The sequence below is a fragment of the Miniopterus natalensis genome, chromosome 8 (genome assembly GCF_054644295.1).
Source record: "Miniopterus natalensis isolate mMinNat1 chromosome 8, mMinNat1.hap1, whole genome shotgun sequence".
Lineage (NCBI taxonomy): Eukaryota > Metazoa > Chordata > Mammalia > Chiroptera > Miniopteridae > Miniopterus > Miniopterus natalensis.
The window spans coordinates 41,937,559-41,960,215 of record NC_142088.1 but is presented as its reverse complement, the minus strand read 5'-3'; the positions used below and the strand labels follow the sequence as shown (position 1 = coordinate 41,960,215).

Genomic DNA, 22,657 nt, shown 5'->3' with positions numbered 1-22,657 from the left:
AGGCAGAGTTTAAAAGAATGTAAAGCTACCAACAACAAGGTTAAGAGTATACAAAGAGTAAATATGCTTCAGATGCTCAAACCATGTCAGTGGAGGTACTTGGCAAAGGTGTATTCTGTAGGGACAGAAGGTTATAAAACAAATACAAAATAATGTGACCCTCCTCAGGTACCAAAATGGTGACTGGGGAACCTATAAAGAGCCAGAGGCAGTCAATGGGACTTCTTTTTGGTACACCACACACACTCATTCCCGGTCATTTTTGTCTCTATTAAAAATATAAATAAATGGATCTTGCATTGACAAAATCCATTTAGTTTCTATTCTCACTGATTCTGTAGAAACAGATCAAGATACCTCGATGCTAACACTGTCAAGATTTTTTAAAAAACTTATTTATATATTTTATTGTTGACAGTATTACAGATGTCCCCCACTTTCCCTCCCTGCTCCCCTAGGCCTTCACCACACTATTGTCTGTGTCCATGGGCTATGCATATAAGTTCTTTGGTTTATCAACTCCTGTCACTCCCTCATTTCCTCTGAGATATGTCAGTCTGTCCCATGCTTCTGGGTTTATTTTTTGTTGGTCAATTTATTTTGTTCATTAGATTCCACAAATAAGTGAGATCATGTGATATTTGTCTTTCTCTGACTGGCTTATTTTGCTTAGCATAATACTCCCCAGAAAGGGTAAGAGATCCTTTTTTTTTTTTTTTTTAAGACTGCATAGTATTCCATTGTGTAAATGTACCACAGCTTTTTTATTCATTCATCTACTGATGGGCACTTGGGCTGTTTCCAAATCTTAGCTATTGTAAACAATGCTATGAACATAGGGGTGGCATATATTCTTTCTGATTGGGATTCTTGGGATATATTCCTAGAAGTGGGGTTGCTGGGTCAAACAGTTCCATTAAACATGTACATATATTTTAATCACTCATGACAGGTATACCTAATGTTTTCTTAATTTTTTGGTATTTCTAGGCTATGTGATTCACCTGCAAATTTTTTTAAATTGTTGCAAATTTCCAAAAACATTTTCCAATATATTTATCAAAAATAATCCACGTATAAGTGGACCTGTGCAGTTCAAACCCATACAGTTCAACTGTATATTTAAATATCTCTGTATTAACATAATCTGATATATAAAGCATAAAGGTAATGATGGGCGCAGACCTTTGTGATTTTTCCCTAATTATTACATTTGGGTCCTTAAAAGATGAAAACTTACAAGCAAAGGCCTAACTAACTCTTGTTTCTAGAACAAATCACCAACCCCTTCTGGACAGATATTCCTATGGCAGCAATCCCTTTTATTTTACTTACTAACAAGTAATTACTTTGTTTTAAGCTCAATTTATGAAATGAAATTTATTTCACAAAACTTATTTACATAAATTTAATACCTTTGCTTCAGTGCTTACAACCGGTTTTACAGGGAACTGAACTTCTGTGGCTTTTAATATTGTATTTTCTTGAAGAATGTCTTGTTGAGATTGATTGTGACCAAATGGCTAAATAAAAAACAAAATGTTGAAAAATTTATCTCACAAAAATTTAAACAAGGTATTATCAGTGAATATTCAAAATGCAAATGACTTGTGTTCTAAAAAATTCTTGTCCTAAGTTACATGGGGGTTGAGATGCACTATCACAGCAACAAAGTTACAACTGGCAGCAGCAGGAGAAAGCCGATCTCATCAACATAACCGAAACACTGAAGCAGCAGAAAAACTAATGCTGTTGCAATGTAAGTAATTAAAACGAAATAAAAACATATTCTGAATATTTACAAAATTAAGTTTGATTAGAGAAGAGATGAAGTAGTGGAAATGCCTGTGAGAAAGCCACAGAATAAAATACTCAGGCCATGATACACCAACTTAAATGAAATAGCTCTGGGTTTGGTCCTAACTTGCAGTCAATTCCCAGACAAGTTTCATAAGCTCTCTTTCCACGCTGATGAAGGGACTAGATGGGATGGGGTTCAAATACTATCTCCAGCAGCTTGTAGTTCGGACTTCAATAGAAAAAGAAGTGTAGGAAATGTTATGGCTTAAGTTTGGTGGAATTTCCGAGGAAACTATGACCAGGCCAAACTGCATGCCATGAGGAAGAGAATGTCAGGAAGTGGGGGGCAACGAAGGAGTTCTGACTCCAGTACTTGTTAACCGTAGAGAATGTTAGCACTGTTAACACACAGTTACTTCTTTTCCTTAAGGCAAAATGCAGGCCAAGTAGACTGTTATGGCATTAAAATAATTCTGATCCATGGAAATTTTAGGAAGAAATAGAGAAGTCCAGCTTTCCTTGGAAGGATCTAAATTGACTTTTGACTTCAAGTTAATGAACTTTGTATTTAAAGGGGAAATTCCATTTATCTACACAGTGCAGCTGAATCTGGTATATTTTACTTACCTTTCTACCATAAAGACACTGAAAGAAAATGACTCCAACTGACCACACATCAACCTTGTTGGAAATTTTTGGTGGTTCTTTTCCAACTACAAAACACTCAGGAGGTAAATACCTATAGTTTTTGGTGAGAAAATGGGAAAGGATACTATTAACAATCTATAATTTAAAACCTTCTAAGTGTAAAATCTCAGAACACTAATTTTATCCACATAAAATCTCAGGACCTTCATGAATGAAAATCACCAACCTTATGAAGCATTTGCATCCTTGTATCATTTGACTCCAGTGCTAAAATATACAACTTTGTGATAATGTACACTTTAATGTGTGTGTATAGCATACTTTATCTACAGAAGTAAAAATGTGTTGTGTAGGTGTATGCAATTGAAACAAGAATAGCTTTTTAACACTAGGCTACACAGTTTCTTGAGGCAAAAGGATATAAGGAGAGGGATTGTAAGAATAGATACCAAAGCTATTTGGTGGTGTGTATGTGGGGGTAACGACCATTAGAATTTAGTGGACGACTGTATTTGAGACCTGAGAGGAACAAAACTGATTTTCTTCTAAGTGATATTGACAAATAGTTTAAGCTTCTGGGGATGCAAGGTAATCTGTAAAATCACCGTATACATGCATTCTATAAGTTTATATAGGACATCCCACTTCACCAAATAATAACTAGAAAATTAACCATTTTTGGGACACTGTTTCTATGGAAAATGCCATGACTATCTCCTTCCTGCACAGCCCCTAAATATAAGCTTCCCGGTCCTATGTCCTCCGGGCAGAGGTAAATTTCCTTGTCTGCCTACACGAGCGAAGCCAGAGTGGGAGGGAAGCATGTAGTGGGAAGCTCTAAGAAGAAAGATCTATAATTTAGAACAGGGTTTCTGAACTGTCTTCCACAGAGTCCAGGGTTCTACCAAGAAGCCTTGCTTTTACTAATTTTTTTTTATTAGGATCCTAAGATTTTGCTGTGAAAAAGCAAGCCTGTTGCTAAAAGAAAAAAACATCTGAAGATTACTACGTAATTGAGGATGCCGACTTTTGGGGGGCTATGCTTGAATGGTAATTTTCTTTAAGTATGAAAAAAAAATCCCCAAGACTTATCTTACTCACATTCCTAGAAAATGCCACAAGCAGAATTTAAAATGTTAAAATGGCTTTAAGAGAATACATGACCATGACTAAGCTGTTCATGAATAGACCTGTGGTATCATGGGACTGGCCACTATGTGCCCACGCTAACTGTGGGAAGAATGTGCTGGAAACCCTAACATCAATTTATGTTCGTAGTCACCATCCTGTTCAAGGAAGTTAAATTCAGGCCTCTCTTTTCCAATGAAAATTTCACTCCCTTTGAGTTTGTTTTGAAATTTTATAGTCTATGTTCTTCACTGTGGTGAATTTGGCAATTCACACGGATGTAGTTTTTGTCAACACCTAGGTAACTCTGAAGGGAATGACATTCATTTAGACTGTGAATCTATGGTTCTATCTATAGACTTACACGTATGAAGTCAATACAAAGTATTTTTGAGAGTCAAGTCCAAAGGTCAAGAATATGCAAAACAAACACCTACCCGATCCGTGATCAACAAAACCTCCATCTCCCACAAAACTGTAACCACAAATCCTCTATAGAGAGGGCTTAATGCTTACGACTTATAACAGTTAAGATGGTACATTTATATAAGTATTTTTTCATGATAAACATCATTCTAACGTTATAGAAGAAAACCCACAAATTCTCCATGTTAGGAGTTTCTGGGTAGGTACTGAAGTCACCTGCTGATGCCAAGTCTTTCTCTAGTTTGCTGATATTACAGATAAGATCAGATGAGTAAAAACGACTGACAAGCATGGTCTCCCTCTAGACTCAGAGACTTCATATCAGCACCCTCAGCACAGTAATCTCAAAGGTACATGAAAAAAAACACCTAAACTCTCATAAAAAGGCTTGTGACTAATCTAGACAATTTTGATGTTTTTAGTAATACATTTACCAGTAAGTGCCTGCCCCTTGGGAAGTTAGGTCCATTCCGTCTACACCATAGCTATCATCATCCATGATCTTGGATAGACCAAAATCGGTGATTTTGATTTCTCCACATGCTGTTCCATCTACCAGAAGGATATTTCCTAGGAGCAAAATAGATACATAGGTGAAAAACATTACCTTTACAACTTAATGCTAACTTTTGGGAAGTAAATGTATATGTAAAATATAATTTTAAAAAGTGACATGACAAAAATACTTTAAATTTTACTAGTATTCCATTGATATTTAAAAACTAAACCAACCACCATGTTTTCAGGTAAATTAATAAATATGATTTATACTCTTTAGAGCTTAAAAATTTATTTAGACACTTTTTAATTACCTGGCTTAAGATCATAATGTATAATAGGGGGTTTGATTTCATTGAGATATCTTAGTGCATTTACAATCTGCATTATAATAGACCTAGCTTCTTTCTCTGACATTAATTTATGTTGCTTCAGATAGAAATCCAAGTCATTGCCTTCACAGTATTCTAACACTGTACAAAACCTACAATGGAGAAGAGACAAAAATTAGACACAAAATACTATCCAATAACTCAGAATCACAATGGAGAAGTGAAGACATATCACCACCACCACAGACCAGGGAAAGCAAGCGCACACGTATCGTGACTTGAAAACGAAACCCCTACATTCACTCACGTGTCTGTATCCAAGGAGAAGTAATCATAGAGCTTCACGATCCTGGGGTGATCCAGCTCCTTATGTATCCTGTACTCTCTGCAGGCGTGTCTGCAGGGAGAGACGGCATGTTAAGTCTCCATAACCACCAAGAGCATTTCCAATGGGCAAGGGAATGAAGTATTATAGTTACTTGTAATAGTTCTCCTTCTTCTCATCCCTCCAGCTCTTATTAAGCTGATGGATCTTCACAGCAGCGTATCTTTGTTCATAAAGGTCAAAAGCCTAGGATTCAAGTCACAAGAATTAGGACCAAAGACCAAGTGAATAGCTGAAGAGATTTTTTAAAAAAAAATTTGGTGATAATTTTTGCATAATATGAAATAAAAATATACACAATTCTTGTGTCCATCTTTGCTAAGATTATATACAGTTCAACGACATGTAAGAAACAAGGTACAAATTCCATGGTGCTGAGTCAGAGAACGTTAATGTTAATTTTCACATTCAAGTTTTATTATAAATGCCAATATATACTGAATCAGAATAAAACAATAAAGCTATTTTTTGTTTTTAATATGAACCTGCTCCTCTCTCCTGGCAGCAGCAGTAAGCAGCCAGGAAAGCAGATGGCTCTAATGCTTTTTCTGTGGGTTGGATAAAGCAAACCTTTTTTCTCTAGCTTCTCTTAGCAACTCCCTACCTTTTCCCCCACTTCTTTGAAAATTAACAAGTTCCTAACAATTTTCCAACTGTCTTAAAAAAATTCTTAACTTTCATTAAGAAACTGTTCAAACAGAACCATAACCCTTAACTATCTATCATTATCACACCCAACTATATCAATAAATAAACCCTAACCTCATCTACTACCCAACTTGTCTTCAATTCTCCCTGGTTGTCTCAAAAAAAAAGGTGGTTTGTTTAAATCAACAACCTATTTCTTAAGTAACAAAATAAATGATCAGGACTCTTCTAAGGCTTCAGGTGATTAAAAAAAATTTTTTTTTTTTTTTTTACAAACACTGTCATTAAAAGAAAGATTTAGTAATTTAGGTTCCACTGTGATTTATATACAAAGGTGCCCCTTTAAGAAAAAACTTAAAAGCTTACATATTAGAAAGAAGGTCCTTAATCTACACTCTCCCCATCAATTTAATTTAAAAATAAGCAGTACTGGTAAACTGTGTGTCACGAAAATTTAGAAGCATGAGATCAGAAACAACACAGGACGGGGTAACTCGGAATGCTCATGGCGTCATAACCTCCTGAGCGGCAGGACTCGGGGCTAATACCCTCTCTCACCCTCAACCTCACTGATAAAAGTCTGGGTTGTTCAGAGGGTTAAATGGGGTGAAACAAAGTATTTAGAAAAGTATGATTCATAGTGAATATCTAATAAACATTAGCTAACTATATTATTAAAAGTTGGGTTTAAAGAATAGAATTTTGAAAGATTCATGTGAAAGCAAAGGCGCAAAAAGGATAAAACCCAGAGGCAGTCGTGATAAATGAAAATAAAATGACGTGTGCACCGATAAAAAGCATCAGGGTATACTGAATATGGTAGTTATATATGACACACCTTTCTCCCCAAATTAGATGAGTAAAGTGTACCTTCCCATAAGCGAACACAGGAATCTCTTCCAACTTGGTACAGATAAAAGTCTGTAAAGTTTGATTTACAATGCGTTGCTTTGTTTCCCAATGGACCTGGCAAACCATGAGAGGGCTTTGTAGAGGTTGGCATGAGTTGTTAGTATTTAGGTCAGTACTGAAGGTGCAAGTCACTAGGCCCCATCTGCATTTCCTAATTTCTATATAAGCTTTTCTTCAAAAAGAAAAGCCCCTTTGGCCCTATCTGTGGGGCTAAAAACAGTGGCAATACTACTGGGCAGTGGCAGAGGGTGGTTGTGATTAGTAAGCTCAAAAGCTGGGCAACTTTTAGGCTGAGCTAGTGTTAGCTAACTGTACACTTTTGGTGATTTTTAGGTCCAGGCTGAGCTATTATCTTTTTTATCTTGTGGCCTGGGTAAGCCTACTTCAACCATTCTAGTGCCAGAGGATGAACTATCAATAGAATCAAAGATACAGGGATTAGAAGAGAGCTCATAGATCACTCCAGATGGGTGAGGAAGGTGAGGCCCATAATGCTAACTGCTTGTCCAAGTTAACAAAACAAAAACTAGGTAATGGTTGAACCAAGACCAGAATCGAAGTTCTCAGAATTCAAATTCCATAAATTTTCCCAGAGTCAGAACAATCCAGGAGGTCTTTAGTAAGACAACAAGGCAGAGTCCTTGTCTCACTGAATGGAGATTTCTAATGATGAGCTTTCATTTTCTAAGCACCAGTGTTCTATGTGATTTTCCTGTGATAGCTCATTTAATCATTACCACAATCCTATGATGTAGGTATTATTATTCCCAGATGAAGACAGTGAGACAGAGGATGATTAAGTAATAAGCTCAAGATTATACAGTTAGTTCATGGCGGTCAGAATTAGGATTCAAACTCAGCCAGTATGGCTTTTGAATCTAAACTCGTAACCACTAACTATACTGATACATAATGAAGCACGAAGTATCACAAAAGCACTAAGCATCTGCTTCTGAGAGACAGACCGACAAAGAGTGCTTCTATAGCAACTGAAGTTTAAGGTGAGAGTATGACCTTCACCTCAACTAGGAGCAAATGGGAAGCCACTGGGCTTATAAGCAAGGGAGTGCGATAGTCATGTTGCATTTTATAAAAAGGCTACCCTAGCTGCAGCATAAATACCCTGGAGAAACTTAACGCCCAAAAGGTGATCAGCTAGGAGGCCTGGGCAGCAATACAAACAAGAGACAATGTAGCCTTGAGCTGAGCTAAGGTCATTGCTGGATTTAGGAGAGTTGGACAACAATAACAGTGGCACCAGGGACCGGTTGTATGCTGAGGGAAGGGAATTAAGGGAAAGTGGAGTGAAGAATGGCTTTTATGTTTTTCACTTGAGGAACTAGTCAGCTGAATAGCAATGCTATGTACTGAAGTAGGGAGCAGTGTTTGTTAGAAGAAAGTTAAAATATAATTTCTAATCCAGACATGAGCTTGCAATGCCTATGCAGCATCCACACCAAGTGAAGAGACAAAGTCTCCTACATCAACAGGTATGGAGCTTGGAAAGAAAGTGTGGGGCATGGACACACACACACCTGAGGGTGAAATCAGACGGATAACTTAGTGAAAGGGCGGGGATATATTTGAAAAGGAGAATACAGAATAAGAGACTTAGGAACTACAATATTTAAAGGTTGGGCAGAAAGATAAAACAAAGTGAAAAAATAAGGTATAAAACATTGAACATGGTGAATAAAATTTTCTACATTTATACATATGCATTTGAAAAACACAGGCGTTAAAAGAGATAGAACTTTCTGTAACTTCAGGACATGCAAGACCTCTGAGACACGTTTAAATATAGGGGTACAATCTGTCCATAAATGTACTTTATTATATGGCTACTTGCCTATCTTGATTCTAAGGGCTATTATTTGTATCAAACTGGCTAATGGTAACTAGGTAGCAAATACCAGAGGGACCTTGCAGGTGCAAACATAGTCTTTAGACTCTTAAGATACAACATAAGCCACCAGATTCTTTTTGTTACTAGAGTCAGGACATAAAATATGTCAAAAAAATCATAAAATCAGTAAACAAAGACAAGTACTTCTTAATCACATACAGTTATCCCCCACTTTTTGAGAGTTCACGTTAGGCCACTTTTCTTTTACAGAAAGCTTACATTTGTACCTGCTTTGGGTAACTGCAAGAAATACAAAGAGGATTTTTGATTTTGTGAGAAAAGGAAAGAAGCAAAAATAGCTTTCAGTGTTCATTTTGCAGTGAGTCATCATAGAAACAGTGCACACCCTGCAGTGAGAATGGCAGCCCAAGCTCCTCCCCGTGGAACCACTCTAAGCATGAAGCCACATAGCTTTGAACTGTGTCTGGGAGCATGTGTGCTTTATCTGGATTTACTCTGTGCATCGATTGGTAAGATGTGTCGTAAGCTTTCAGAAAAGCTTGAGAGAGCTTGTAAGGGTGTTGTGCTTACCAAAAAACGACATAACTGAGTGTATTTGGTATGATCTGGTAGGTTATACTTTAGGGGTCTGGGAATACTCAAAAAATTTGCCATATAAATTAATGCTAACTGCTTCTTCACTTTACGCTATTTTCACTTCTGTAAGGTTTCATAGGAACGCTCTACTTTTGGATAGTAGGGGAAAACTGTACTCCTGTATCTTGGCTCTATTAGTGTGAAGGACAGAAGAAAAAATTTACATTACCTTATACACTTCACTAAAGCCACCTCTACCAAGCAGATGAAGTAATAAATATCTTTCATTTAACGTTGGGTGATCTTTGAACCTTAAGGGGGGAGGAAAAAACACTCAGTAACATGAATCTACTCAGCAGGAATTACTTCCCTTGGAAAAAATACTTTTATACTGCGGGTTATGGTTAATCAAGATTTTATAGTATTGACATATTAAAAATAATTATACTTATAAATTGGCCTTCACTCATGATTAAATTGTACTGTCTTTAGATTTCTATAAGTAAAATTTTAATTCCCAATTAAAAAAGAAAAACTTGTTTAAAAACGTTAAAAAAAAAAATCACTATTTTTACTATTACATATCCACAAACAAAGTTGAACATAATTTCCAGAACAGCCAATTGTTAATTGGTTTTGTTCTGTTTTATTGGAATTTTCATCTGTACAATTTAGGTTATTCCATAACTATATTATTATTTCACTCATACCCTGGAATGGCCTGTGTACGTGTGAGTCACACATACATAGGTGATCACAAACAGGCCTTCTTAATTTTAAGCAAGATATTTATATTTCACAGCAGAAACTGGCCACTTCCAATTCTGACACTCATTAGGTCACGATGTTTTAAATTACATGACAAGTCTTAAGTATAAAAAGACATGCTTCCTCTCCTCCACATCGATTAAATCCAAGGAGTGCTCGGCTTAATTTCCATGTTCTTCACAAAGTTCCCACCAGCCCACAGGTATTTTTTCTCTTCAGTTTTATAAACAGGGATTAAGGACAGAGACTTAAACTACTTTTCTATTTTTTTCTCAAGTTCTGCATAATACTGCACATAAGGCTTACCAAAATCCCTTTAGTTGAAATAACTTCTCCTCCTCCTACTGTAGTATTAATTTTGGTATTCAGTTAACAAAGATTTACTGCATGCCTACCATGTGCCAGGCACTGGTCTAGGATTTAGGGATACAGCAAGAACAAAACTAAGTCCCACCTCTCAGGTAGGTTATATTCTAGTGGGAGGAGACAGATAATAACTGAAATATAAATGTATAATTCCAAGTAATCATAAGTGCTACAAAAAAATAAACCAAGGTAAAGATAGTAGGAGAGAGAATGGAGTGATGTAAGAACTGGTATTTCAGATAGTGTCTCCTAGAGATGCCTCTCCAATGACCATTTGGAGTGAAATCAAAACCAAGCCACTCAGGTATTTAGAGGAACATTTCAGGTGAGAAAGGGACAAGCACAAAGCCCTGCGATGGGAATGGGCCGGCATGGCTACAACCTGTGAGGGGAGGATGACAGAAATGTTGGGGAGGTGGCCCAAAGACCAGTTTACAAGACCTTCTGAGCCACGGGAAGGACTGCGGGTTTTCCCCAGTATGACGAGAAGCCCCCAACAAGGAAACATTGTGTTTATGCTCCACACAGAGGAGAAACACTTTTATCATGTAAAACTGAAATATAAATAATGACTTACTGTGAATTATCTTCATTATTTATCCTTTTGAGCTCTCGAATGTGGAGATTTCTGACTCTTTCCAAACGTTCAAGTTCTGCCTGGATTTCTGCCTCTTCCTGAAAATGAAGAGAGGGGACTATAACAAGCTCAATTTATTTTTGATATAAAAAAGATATTTTTACCCATGCATCAATTTTTTACAGTGACAGGAAGAATAGTTATTATAAAGTACCACTGAGTTAAAAGACTGAAGTGCTCTTTTCAATGCCTGAAAGATGGAAAAAGATCAGGAAAGCCTATTTCAAGAAACCATCCTCCACATAAAAATCTACACCTAATGAGATGCTGAGTTTTACTCTCTGTAAAACAAGAAATCTACTTTTGTAATGTCTAAACTGAAAATTACTGCAAGGTAGTCTGAAACTGACTTGTAACACAAAATGAGCTGAAAGCTTTAATTCTGGTGCATCCAAATTTTAATTTACGAGGGAATAATCTACTAGTATAAAACAAATGAAATGAAGATATATTACAAAAGTTAAAAGAGGAAGAAAGGAAGAAGACAGAGCCACTGGTTATTCTTAGAGCTTACAACATCTGGCGCGCGCGCGCGCACACACACACACACACACTCTGACCACTCACTTTGGATAAATCCCGCTGTAATCTTAAAGAGACTCTAAGACAAACATTTTATGAATAGCTGTAACAGATCCTTAGTTATCAACAGAGCAGGTCTAGGTAAATCCTAAAGAAATTTACATTAATATTCATTTAATATAAAAATTTTGATATGTTCATGTCTCAAAATATATAATTTTAAGAACATTAAAAAACAACACTAGACAAATCAACATAATCAACCACCACACACCCCTGATCTGTCAATATAAAATTGAATACTATTTAAAGGACAAATAAGAATATATCAAATTTCACTGGAGAGTTCTAAAAATGCCAAACTTTATAATACATTTATTTATTTATTTATTTTTAAATATATCTTTATTGATTTCAGGGAGAGAGAGATAGAAACATCAATGATGAGAGAGTCATTGATCGAGCCCACAACCCGGGCATGTGCCCTGACCGGGAATCGAACCTCGATCGCCTGGATCCTAGGTAGACGCTTAACCGCTGAGCCACGCCCGGCTGGGCCTATAATACTTTTTAATACTTACAAATACAGATTGCCTTGGCCTAAAAGAGTACCTACTACCATTATAAATCTGTACCACATGGAATAGAGGTGATTTTCTAAATATTGTGCTTAAATATTCCGGTATTTCATTAGCTCCTCCTCTTTTAATGATTTATCTTGCGATATTTTTAAAAAATCATTTATCTAAAAAAATTAGTAATTCTGAAGTTTACTTGGAAAATACAAATACCATTTCATTCCAAAGCAGATTATAACCTATATCTAAGGCTTACTCTGAAAGGGATGTCCTAAGTATTACAAAGAAAAACAAATGTTCACAGGTTAAAAAACTAAATCTAGGTATACTTGTATCCCATCTGGCCCTTAAAGTTATTTTAATTATTCTACAGTGAAACTCAACCACTACTTGTTGTAGATATTTAATGTAGATTAAACAGAAACTTTCAAAATAAACTTAAATGAAGATAAACCTTTCTAGAATTTGGGGGAGGTTTTTCTACAATAGGTATACTAAATAGATATTTAACTGAAATTTCCTCATTTAATGTAGCTTCAGCCACATATATTTCTAATTTTAATGAAAAAAGAAAAAAAGAAAAAAAGTAAGGGTAATATCCCAGGAGATTAAATGAAAGATTAATTATAGGAACAGGAAATGGATTAAAAAGCTTTGGAACAATAAACTCAAGCCACAGCTTAGTTGTCTTGGTTATAAAATAGAAGAATAAGAAACGGCCACATAGGAATGCCCATGAGTATGAAAAAATTCACATTCATTTACACCACAGAGCACAAAAACGTAATTTTTCCTCTTCATATTACTAATGTTTGCTGCCTTAAAACTTAATTTGATACTTACACATGCAGGAAGCTACTAAACGCTTGGTAGATTTTTCAATAATCTGATAAAATAGTGAAATGCCTATTAGGACACCAGCTGAAATACTTGTTTTAACTTTATTTGAAATTGTGGTATGGGGATACTATTTGAAAAGTGAATTTACTGAAATTTTATTGAGTCATATATAAACATGTAATTATGAGATTCAACTAGATTGTTGATACACATAATTATATTTGTTTTATAATTTTTGGTAATCTTCAGATGTCTATACAATGGAAGTAACCAACATCACAAAATAAATACTTATTTTAAAAAGTAAATGTATGTCTGCATCAGTTAAGCTTTTTTTCTCCTCTATAAAACATGACAAGTATGTCCCATAAAATCTTACAATACAAATGCATAGGCAAGCTTCATTTCAGTTTGAACTGTAAAGTTTACAAGTAAAACCAAAATGTCATAAGGAAAAAAAGCTGGATCCTAGGTATTTAAGGGAAAATGTCAAGGGAATGAACTATAATCAAAGTCTTACATATAGACATAAATTCTCCAAAGTCAGTAAAATATATTTAAAAATTCCATATTGTAATTTAATATTTATCCCACAATATCTTGGACCTTAAAACAAAATGACATACTCTAGAAGAAAGATAATTCTGCAACTGTAATTTCTCTCAAATCCCACTAAAAAAAAGTATGCATACTATTTGGGGATGGGGCCTTTGGGAGGTAACTAGAGTTAGATTAGGTCCTGAAGTTGGGACCCTCATGATGGGATCAGTGGGTTTATAAGAAGGAAGAGAACGATCTCCCCTCCATACTCATCCCTTCTTTTGGGGAACACAGGGAAAAGGCCACGTTGAGGACTTGAGAAAGCAACTTTCTACAAACCAGGAAAAGTCTCACCAGAAACTGAACCCTGCCGTACCTTGATCTTGAACTGCTAGCAGCCAGAACTGTGAGAAAATAAGTCTCTGTTGTTTAAGCCACCCAGCCTATGCTCCTTTGTTATGGCAGCCCTAGGGCCAATACTGCCTAGTACCCTCTTCCTTAAAGAAAAGGGGCAAGGCCCAGTTTTGATCTGGCCTCTGGGTACAATAGTCTAGAACAGAGTAGTCTCGGCAACTAATTCATCTTTACTGAAGATCATTTTCAAAGATCTATCCCGTAGGCTATACTCTCTTTGGGTGAAATCGATATAAACCTATGGGCCATCCTCAGAATGAATAGTTTTCAGAGGGTTAAGGAGAAGCAAGGATGACCTGGGCTCACAATTGATCTAAGTTCATTATAAAATGAAATCCTCAAACGCATGGCAAAACTAGGCCAGATTTCTAAAATAAAAGAGAAATAATCCAACCAGAGAGGTTGTGTTTAGTAAGAATACCAAATTTCAATCCTCCAGTTATCGACTAGCTGAGCAGTTAAAGCAGAGAAGGTCTAGAAGAAACAAAGAAACAAACAACATCTCTGGAAAGGAGCTGGTCTTTGTAGGAAATTCTGGTGTCAAAGGGACATGAGTGAGAACGATTGTATTAAAGAGACACAAAAGTTTGGTGATCCCATATAGTAAAAGGACATGGTTCTTTTCTGTTTCAACAAAAAGACAGAGAACGGACAATTTAACGGTATACACTACAGCTATTTTAACAGGATTTTAAAATAAGCTTTAATATTCTAAATTATATTTTAAAAACCAAGTCATACAAGTATACAACAGATCCCAATATTAAACTCATTATTTAAGTAAATTGCAAAACACACCACCTTCCAAAATTTTTAACTTAAAAAAGTTTATATGGAAGGTACATTTCACAGCAACTTAACCAGAAAGGCTTGTCCTTTGCCAGATGGTTAGCACAGGAATGCTTTCTATTTGTAATCAAAGTCTCTTCTGGCAACTTAATATCCCCTTAGCTCAACATTCTAAGCCAAAAGTAAGTTACAATAATGTAGAATCTCTGAAAGCCAGGTTAGAACTGCTAGGTGAATTTGGGGTATTTCTGAACATTTCCCATAATGGCATTTTCACATGTATAAAACTGATACATTTCCTGAAGAAATTAAACATACTAGTTTAAACTTTCTTAGCAAATTTTGAATCTATATTCCAAGTCATCCCCCCGCCACACAAAAAACCAAAACTCAGTTTTGAAGAGGTGCCTTTCTACAAAGCCAAGATAAGATGGAACATATTTTGATATAACATTCTCAGCTTGCCTATAATCAATGAAGTTGGTAAAACAAAAGAAATGTGTGGTATATTACAAAAATGGTAGAAGCAGAGAAATGCATGTCGCTTCGTTTGAATAGTCTATCCAATACCGTAACATTACTCGGTGCAGGAAAACTCGTTCAGAATGAGGTTTCAGAAAGTTTAACACCAAATTCATTTAGTAATGGCCATTAGTAATCCCTCAAAAGTCACCATTTCTAGGTCTTCAAATTAAGTTTTATTACATAAACTATTTATGTCATTCTAAAAGTTTATCACCAGAAAAGTGAAAGGTAAAATTAACGAAAGGCACTATTTAAGAGCTAATGGAAAAGGCAGTGCAGAAAAGAATTAAGCAGAACATTAACTACCAATTTACTTCAAACTTATCCTTATATATGTCTCTCCATCATTTCTGTTACATGCTTTCATGTATCTTAAATATGGATACAAGATATAGGAACCACTGGAAATACAAATGAGCCAACCAAAACCCACCTGAACAGCAGGTCTAAATTTGTAGAAATCAGATTTGAAACTACTTGCCCATAGTCCTATTTCTGTTGAGCATGACTGTGTAGACTGAAAAGTGGAGTAGGGGGAGAATGGACAAAATAGTGAAATTATTGGGGGGTAGAGGGATTCTTTCTTAACTATAAAAATGTTCCCTCTACTCCCATCCTAAATTAATCACAGGAGCTACTGTATCTCTCTCAGGTATGTTTTACTGCCTCAGATAATTATTTTAGAGCCTTAATGTTTTCTTCCTCGGGGGGGGGGGGGGGGGGAGTGTAGTGGTGGGGGTGGTGTTTTATTCTCTCTTTAAATGCATAAATACTTATATTAAAACCACTAATTGGGAATAACTGTTAAAATGGGCAGTGATTCTGTCAATTCCCCCATTCTACTTAAATGAAACCAAACAAAATCCTACCTTAGCAACAGCATATAAATATAACAATTCAACTGACTGTGAAATTATAAAGGTTTGGGATATTCAGTACACTTTTTGAAACAGAAATCAGAGTGGCTGTGTGGAGGTGGGGGAATTCCCTGATGTAAACTCTAACGGGGGTGCTAACACCAAGCCCCAGCACATACAGGTACAGTGCCTAATGAGAGTATATTGTAGCCCTTCTCACAGCTTTCGTAGCATCTTGTGTTATGTTCTAGAGAAACATAATGCACAATGTGGTGGTGGCTTTAACTGACAGAAGAATTCCCAAAAGATTTCTTCTAGTCACGGTTGTAAACATAAAGGTGTACACACAGATTTGGAGATTAAACCCTCCAGCATTATATTACTGTTAATTATTTAACCTTTTTAAAAAATTTTTGTGGATTCCATGTCTTTTTTAAACCTGAAAAGATTTAACATTTTACACAATAATGGAAAAAGCCTAGTCTTTTGGACTCTATGACTGTGCACATAAATGACATGAAGCTACAGTTCTGATTGGGAAGGGCCAGTGGCCAAGCACCTGTTTTCCTTTCTTTGTGAAAAAGTGATCTCTAGACGGAACTCACAAACCTAAATTAATTAAACCCAGCTCTAACTAATGGCTAACATGATTTTTAAGATTCTTTCCAAATTTCCATTGCCTGTACAACTGGATTAATACTGAACACCATGGTAGTAAAACACATTTTGCCTTTAAATTTTCATTTTGGTAACTGAACATCATCTACTACCAAATTAAGACGTATAATTATAAAGAAAGAAACAGAGCCAGGAATGTGTTTGCAGGTCCACAGTTGCAGTAATGGGGAGAATATAAACACTAGGGTTTTTCCTATCTACAGCTAGTTCCACGTTCTCTCGGCACAGTCATCTTTTACAGAGTACTAATTTTTAAATGGGAAGCAATAGTAAGAACAAAATGTCGTTTAGAACTCCAACACTCTTCTTGGTGCTTTTCTTGCCCACGCATGCCAGCAAGTCAGGACCCTCTTCATGGCTTCACCATGACTCTTCCCAGTAAGGTGCATTTCTGCACTTGCACTGAAACCTATGCCTACACGGTAGCATCTCGTGTTATGTTCTAGAGAAACATAATGCACAATGTGGTGGTGGCTTTAACTGACAGAAGAATTCTCCAAAGATTTCTTCTAGTCATGGTTGTGAACATAAAGGTGTACACACAGATTTGAAGATTAAGCCCTCTAGCATTATATTACTGTTCATTATTTTAGTATATTTATTCAAACCTAGAGTGACAAGAAATGTCACCTATGGTCATACTTAGGATTTGATAAATAAGATGACAATGGTATTCTAGAAGGAAAGACCAAAGGAGATATCAAACTTCAAGAATACTTGGGGATCAATTCACCTAAAAACAATGCCCTGTATTCTCCACTGTTCAAAAGGCTTGTAGACAATCCATTGTCTTCCATTTCAACTAGTTGCATGGTCCACTGTGAAGGAGTGAGAAAAGAGCTGTGTGCTTGTTCTTGGCCTGTAAAGATTTCATCATGGAAGATTAATACTGATGCTGCTGCTGCCTGTCACTGGTTGTTTCTCTTTGCAGGTGCCAATATCGGTCAGAGAACAGGATTTCAGTGGCAGAGTTGTTGCTATACTGTTATCTCTTCAGAACGAAGGCACAAGGAGAGATGAATGCCACATCGCAAGGAGCAAAGGAGAGAGAGAGAAAGAAATGGTGTCAGGTGGCATGTTGGATGCGATTTTTGTTTTAGTAGAGATTGAGATGACTGCAAACTGTTTAGCTGATTCCTTCGGTCTGCAAAGACACATTTGTGTTGGGTGCTGATGATTCTTGACTAATCCTGTTTCAATTACAAATTGGTTATGTTTTTCCAGAAAACTTCTGGCACTTACATGCAGGGCTTACAAATCTCTCTCTCTCTCATGTACACCCACCAAAACACATAGAGTAAAGCCAATCCCTACTACACTATTCAATATTCCATCCTGAGATGTCAAATCTCCTACATGCAATTTCTCCAACTAACCAAAGTTTAAAATCTAGATGATGACAAAACTGGAAAATAAAGAGCAACACATACCACATGCTGTTCACATCACAAATCCGAACAAATGGCAGTGGCAAGGCATAGTTATTGGGCCTAATAACTTTCAAGTTCTTACTTCCTCATTTTGGGGTTTTATGACTGGTAATTTGTAGAGAATCTATGACAAGGAAGATGGTTTTTTAGGAATAAAAAAACTTATTTGTGTTAATTTATTAATAATCCTTGGAAAGCACGTCCACGTAGTTTCTTGAATTCCAGAATAATGTTCTGAAATAGACAAATAACAACCTAGAAGAACTCCTCAAATCACAAAGACAAACTGCTTTCCCATAACTGGAATTTATTAAAGACTGGAATTAAGACAGAATCAATCATATAAGCTAACTGGTATATGGTTTGTTAGTTTCCTTAAATCCACAGACTCCAGATGAGGCACAGGATCAAGAGAACAGTCAGTAGCTTTGCCTTAAAGGAACAACTTTCGAAAGATAGGAAATTACTCCCATTAGAACTATAAGCTTTTAATAAGTGATAATTGGAAAAACGTGTACATAATTACTAGTAGCACAAGTTATTTTTGAAAACAGTTTTAGGAATGCCCTGGTCGGTGTGCTCAATGGTTAGAGCGTTGGCCCATGCCCCAGAGGGTTGCTGGTTTCAGGGCACGTACCTGGGGTGCAGGTTCACTCCTGGGTTCTAGTCAGGGCATGCAGGAGGCAACCAATCAATATGTCTCTTTCACATCAATGTTTCTCTCTCTCTCTCTCCCTCTCCTTCCCTCCCACTCTCTATAAAAATCAATGGAAAAAATATCCTTGGGCGAGAATTAACAACAAAAAAGTTTTAGGAGTAATTTGTGTGGTCTCCATATATATATGTATATTTTTAAAAAATATATCTTTATTGATTTCAGAGAGAGGAAGGGAGAGGGAGAGAGACAGACAGAAACATCAATGATGAGAGAGAATCACTGATCGAGCTTGCAACCTGGGCATGTGCCCTGACCGGGAATCGAACCCCGATCGCCTGGATCCTAGATCCGACGCTCAACTGCTGAGCCAGGCCCGGCCGGGCTCCATATATTTTATTAGATCAGTTTTTTCTGTTCTGTAAATCCTTAAGCTATATAAAAGGTAAAATTATGTCAGGATATGTAAACTTTTTACCAAAAAATAAATTAATTTAAAAAGAAAAAAGGTGTTTTTCTGTTGACCTTTAAAAATAAACTTAGAATGAAAATATACCAGCTAATAATAAAACATTCTAGCTGATACAACAATCACTAATAGAATACCCAAGGAAAGTAATATGTGAGAGAAAAAGAGTGTATGTGTTTGTGAAAAACCTAACTGCTCTCCGTTATCTGCAATGAAAATGAAACAGCATGTTTCTAGAAGGAAAAAAAAGCAAACATCCCCACTAGTCTAGGAGAGATGAGAAGAAAGCTAAAGTGAATTAATTCTTCTGAATATAAAGAATAACTTGCTGTCCATCTACAACAAAAAGAAGGTAGGGATAAAGCCTGTGGGTATCGCCACTGGAACAGGAGAAGAGACTCAAGGGAAAAGGGAGGCTTTGCTGGTTGCTACTTACATCAGCTTAGACAAAGCAAATACAGATCTTGGCATTCAAAGAGTTAACATTTATGGTCACTCTAGGATGGTTAAAACTTCAAAGTCCATAAATGTGATATGTAATTTTCCTGAAATGGGAACTTGAATCATGCCTGTGTCAGGCAGAGTGTGAAAATAAGTCCCTTGTGAATGAGTGAGCAATGATTTCATAAACTGACAATAACCAACAATAAATAAGTTTAAATTTACCATTTGGTGGTAACCAGAGCTATCTATTTATTTTAGCCATAGACTTACTTTCGGAGGTTTCTGCTTAACACTCCATTATTCTATCACACTAACAGCTTTGAATTTATATTTCAAAATGTGAACTAAACTTTATGACTTATTCAATGACAAATACATTTTCATATTTCAGTTTACTTATTCAATTATTATTATCTTTATGATATACAATGCACATCATAAATTATTCATTTCAAGACAAGGTCCTTCTAGTCTCGTATGTCCAAATGGCACAAGCTTCCTCAAAGGAGGTTTTCTCCTTCTGTGCCAACAAATTTAATCCAATAATTTTGCTTTAACTTTAAGAGTGTTTATTAAAGGGAGAGAGTTAAAGCAAGAGCTACCCTGGCTAATGTGAGTATGCTGGGCTCCAAATCTGAACCCTAAGCTGACATTGCTCAAGTTAATTCCCGTACATGGACACCAAATATTCACAGATCAGATCCAGCCTATGGTAGAAGCTATATAGTTACAAGTTGAGGTACAGTTAATGTCAGCTTAATAAACCCAGGAGCATAGGAAACTGATAAGACAGAGGTGATAACATTTTTCTTAAGCCAAGCTTGTTCTCTCTGTTAAATGTGTACCATCAACTTCTTTTTTAGAAAACAGAATGACCTATTTTAATGACCCATTTTTCAGCTGTGGTTTAGAATGCCAGATAACTTATTTTTAAAATGTGTAACTTAATGCTTATTATTTTTTAATTATACAACTCAAAAATTAATACTCAGTGGTAAGCAGGGCATTTTTACTTGCCTTTTAAGGTGACACTACCTATTCAATTTTGTTTCTTTGTACTATTAGCAATTTTCTTTATAATGGATTCAATGTTTCTCACCCAAAATAGTCTCTCAGAAGAAAATGTAAGAATTCAAGACATGAGTGTATGTTTCAGCATTAGTAGTTCATTCAATCTCCCAAAATATTCCACGACGGATGTCAAAGAAAAGTAATGTTGTAAATTGGTTAAGAAGAAGATCAAGTTAGAAATCTAGAACTACTCAGTAAATTTGATTAAAGCTGGGGGGGAAAAAAAAAACAGGAAAAAAATTATGAAGGGGACAATTATTATAAAGAAAGAGTATATAAGAAAATGGAGAAGTCAAATACTGGGAAAGAGTAACATGAAAGTTAGAAGAAAGGTGTAATATTCTACAACAGTTTACAACTGTTTATGGAACATCTGGACACACCTCACTTTAGAAAACAGAAGTACTTCAAAGAAACCGAATATTTTAAAAGTCCCAGGAAAGCTTTAAAAATCAACCAACCATCACCCAACCAAAACCAAACCCTCCTCTGAAGCCTTTAAAAAGTGAGATATTCTTCCTAATACAAAGTGATTCCTAATTTAACTGTTTCATAATTTCAGATTTTATATAATAGGTTTTTATAAAATAAGATGTAAAATCTCATCATTAGAAAGAATAAAGTTTACCATTATATATGAACCCCCCCCCCCCCCCGTAAAGTTCTTAAGTATATACTTAACGTCCCATTATCATGAAAGGCTGGTCAGAAAATAATGGATAAATCTTTAATCAACCGTAGGTCTCTGTGAATTCATTCTCAAAAAGGCTTAGGTGGGCACTCAAATACTTGTACTCATGCTGTACTACAAAATCCCCTCTTTCTTTTATAGTCCCATTACAACTCCATCTGTTACAGAGAATAGACTGAAGTTGTCTATTGTATCTCCAAAAGCAGGAGAAATAGTAAATAACTACAACAGAAGAGAACAGAAGAACTAAAGAACAAAACAAAAACTCAGAATAAATTTACTGTTCAAGTAGTTTAGGTGGGGACTTTTCTGAGCAGAAGCATAGTAAAAGAACACTAATGCAAATTATCTACATATACATACACAAGCTCTATTTATAACCTTTTTATGTTTTCTGTAATTAAATGGCAGGGGTCTGAAGCATGCTGATAGTATTGCAAAAACAAAATAGCATAGTGTGATAGTAGCTGCCACCAGAATGGGTTTCTCTGCCCTACCTCACCCTGCCCTAGGGAGACAACTTCAGAGATACTATCTTCAATTAGCTCACTAACTCAATTTCAGCTATTATCCAGCCTATTAAAAAACTTTCAGTAACCCACCATGGCTGGGTGGCTCAGTGGGTTGGAGCATTGTCCCATACACCAAAAGGTTGTGGGTTTGATTCCCAGTCAGGGCACATACCCAGGTTTTGGGTTCCATCCCCAGTTGAGGAGAGAATGGGAGGCAAACTGATCAATGTTTCTCTCTCTAAAATCAATTAAAAAAAACATATCCTCAGGGAAGGATTAAAAAACAAAAACAAAAAGCCCCTCAGTAATCTGACAAGCAGAAAACGTAATTAAAAAACTGGGTCAAAGAAAAAGAATTTTACTTCTGTCAGTAAAATTGAGGGGGAAAATCTACTCTATTAATGTTTTTTTGAAATGGTTTGAACTAAAAATAACTGTAAAAACAATGAATTGATTAGAATGTTAGAATTTATGTACAAGTACAAAGCTATACATTATAAAATTTTCTATAATAACACATAGCAACATTTTTCTAAATTATATCACTTTATATTATTACTGATGACTAGGCTTTTCTAAATTTGCCAATGTAACTATTTTAATTGAAGCATTTAATCAAGAATTCCACAGCTTAAAAGTTAGGCCAAGGAA

The 22,657-nt window shown here is 35.9% G+C and overlaps 1 protein-coding gene across 1 annotated transcript in view; it reads right to left on the bottom strand.

Annotated features, from left to right (window-relative positions):
- Window positions 1–22,657, bottom strand: part of TLK1 (tousled like kinase 1) — a 118,419-nt gene that overhangs the window by 4,768 nt on the left and 90,994 nt on the right. Inside the window, exons 13-20 of the mRNA XM_016203243.2 lie at window positions 10,932–11,029; window positions 9,450–9,531; window positions 5,312–5,403; window positions 5,140–5,229; window positions 4,815–4,984; window positions 4,437–4,572; window positions 2,428–2,539; window positions 1,416–1,523 (exon numbers count right to left, since the gene is read on the bottom strand). Of these exons, the coding sequence (XP_016058729.1) occupies window positions 1,416–1,523; window positions 2,428–2,539; window positions 4,437–4,572; window positions 4,815–4,984; window positions 5,140–5,229; window positions 5,312–5,403; window positions 9,450–9,531; window positions 10,932–11,029 (888 nt within the window). The remainder of the gene's footprint in view (window positions 1–1,415; window positions 1,524–2,427; window positions 2,540–4,436; window positions 4,573–4,814; window positions 4,985–5,139; window positions 5,230–5,311; window positions 5,404–9,449; window positions 9,532–10,931; window positions 11,030–22,657) is intronic.